Raw genomic sequence first — 2579 nt, 5'->3', positions numbered from 1 at the left:
CCAACAATTTGACCTCTTTGAACGTCCAACAGATCAGTCATTTTAATGATGTTTTAATTATCTTTTACTGATGATATCTGAAAAGAAACAGCACTTTTAGCAAACCATATTAAGCCACACTAATAATAAAAAAAACATAAACAAGCTTATGACGGGTTTATAGATATTTCAAAATTATGATGCTATAATGCTTTATGTTTCCATTGATTTTTCAAACCCCTTTAGATCGCTAGCCATTAAACCTTTTAGTATTTTCTCTCCCTGTTTATTTCTATGTACCTTTCTGTCGAAGAGTGTAGTCTCGAGACGTAAAAGACGTTCTAAGTTTCCGAGCATTAAGCTAATACATCTGTTCGTTGTTTACACACACGTCTTCGTATTTTTTTTGGTAAATTCTCAATAAATATATAAATATCTAGTGAGATAAGGTAAAGATTAGATATAAAATGGGAAATTTGAAGAGGGATTTCCATACCATGAAGCAATAAGGGAAAAAGTAAGTAAGCTGTTCTATGATTTAAACATGCATGTTAGTATAAGGAATAAGAACAACTAAAGAATATGTTACCCATATTTTCAAAATACAAAATTGGTCATGTGTATGCAAGTGGCATTGCGTTCATCTCCGAAAAATGTTGTTTATTGACTTTTCTTATGCAGGCTAGCCTCCGGTATGAAATGTTTTCTAAATACTCTACCCTTATAATTTTCACAGTAAAGTTTTCATACTTTCAAAGCCTTTTGATACGCAGAAGTATGCAGCACGCAAGTGAGATTTCAGCAAGCTTGGAAAATGGGTGCCACATGAATTGACTGAAGCGAAGAAACAAGTATTTGTCACTGCATGTCAAAATCTACTCTGGCAAAGCCGAAGATTCGATTGGTTGGTGTCATCAATTCACTATTAATGAACAGTGTGTACTGTACTCCAACGTGAGGCGCAGACGATCCTGCTGTACTAAAGGTCAACTGCCAAAACATTCGCCAAAAGGACCACTTCTGCTAAAGAATGATCAGTTTGGTGGGATTGCCATGGTGTGATCATGTTGGATCTTTGCCTGAAAGATGGCAAACGGTGATCGATAACAAGGGTGATTACCTTTTGGATTGATTGTACTTTATTTTTATTCAAGTTGTTTTTTTTTTAATTGTTATTAAAGTGATATGTTAAAAGTGTCCAATAGCTTTCTTACCAGACTGATATATATGCAAATTTATATATGTATATATGATCACATGCGTGAACAAAATAGTTCCTTAAAGTGTCACACCCTCAAATATCCCAACACTTAACAATGGGCCAACACTCATATTCACAGTCACTCACAAAGACATACACCATTGGAGAGAGAGAAGGAGAGAAAGAAACAATGACACGGAGAGAGTGTGTGACGTGACAGCATAAGGAAGAATGAGTGAGGGAGTTTGAAACGAAATATGGGTATCATTACATATTTGGAAATACATGTTCAATGAAATACTATAAATATAAATTTATCAACTTACAGACGTATTAAGCTGGAAAGATGTCGGAACATTTCTGCTTCGATCTTCATACCATTACCACCCAAATACCTGTAAAATAAAGTGATGTTAAGGACTTGCATGGAACAGATTTGTAACAGAATATTAGATATCGTGTCTAAACAATTAGATGAAGGAAGAGATGCAGAATAGATTACGATGATCAGGAATTGGATAACAATGATACGGTTAATGACTGCTGATGGTGATGCTGTGCTGATAGGGTTGATGCTGTTGATGGTGATGTTGTTGTTAGTGCTGTTAATGGCTGTGGTAGTGGAAGTTGCTGCTGCTACTGTTGGTGTTGATAGTGGTTGTTGTTTCTGTAGTAGTAGTAGTAGTATTAGTGGTGTGGTGGTGGTAGTAGCAGTCGTAATGAAGAATGTGGCGGTGGTGATGAGAGTAGAAGTAATGAACGATGAACGAGAGATAAACAACCTTGCCTGTGTATCTGAAAGGAGTGTCAATGAGAAAGAGAAAAGAAAAAAATTGTGTTTATAGCTGGTCAGTTCTTTCAATGAGAAGTTTATTCTTGGCCTTATGCATACATATATACTTATATATGTATATATATAATAATAAATGATTAAAATGTTTGTAAAAAAATATCTCTGGCCATCATATAAAAATAGACCAATTGCTGGGAAATCAAAATTATTTTTTTTAGCCTATAGGCTGGCGATAGACACTAAATCATCTCACCTCTTGAAAAATCACAAAAATACTGGCGCTGAAAGCGCGGGAGCAAGCTAACGGAAATTAATGAAAGGATAGCCTTAGTTTAGGTAATTTCTGGTTCTGTATCTCATCAGCAGAGCATACATACAGGAAATAAATGATATATTTATACAGACAGGAAGAAAATGCACTTGTATTTATGTTCTTGTATTTATGCACTTGTATTTATGTGACACGATTTAGCACCTATTTTCTGCATATCCACTAGAAAGATTATTTGTATGATTTTAATTATAATTATAATTTATATGTATACAATTCTAATTCTTCATACACACACACATATATATATATATATATATATATATATATATATA

The 2579-nt window shown here is 34.0% G+C and overlaps 1 protein-coding gene across 1 annotated transcript in view; it reads right to left on the bottom strand.

Moving 5' to 3' along the window:
* Nucleotides 1-2579, bottom strand: part of LOC128251222 (reticulon-4 receptor-like 2) — a 53042-nt gene that overhangs the window by 35305 nt on the left and 15158 nt on the right. The window contains exon 6 of the mRNA XM_052977854.1: nucleotides 1507-1575. Coding sequence (XP_052833814.1) covers nucleotides 1507-1575 — 69 coding nt within the window. The remainder of the gene's footprint in view (nucleotides 1-1506; nucleotides 1576-2579) is intronic.

Source organism: Octopus bimaculoides, chromosome 29 (assembly GCF_001194135.2).
Source record: "Octopus bimaculoides isolate UCB-OBI-ISO-001 chromosome 29, ASM119413v2, whole genome shotgun sequence".
Lineage (NCBI taxonomy): Eukaryota > Metazoa > Mollusca > Cephalopoda > Octopoda > Octopodidae > Octopus > Octopus bimaculoides.
The sequence above is the reverse complement of the archived record's forward strand: the minus strand, read 5'-3'. Positions and strand labels throughout refer to the sequence as shown.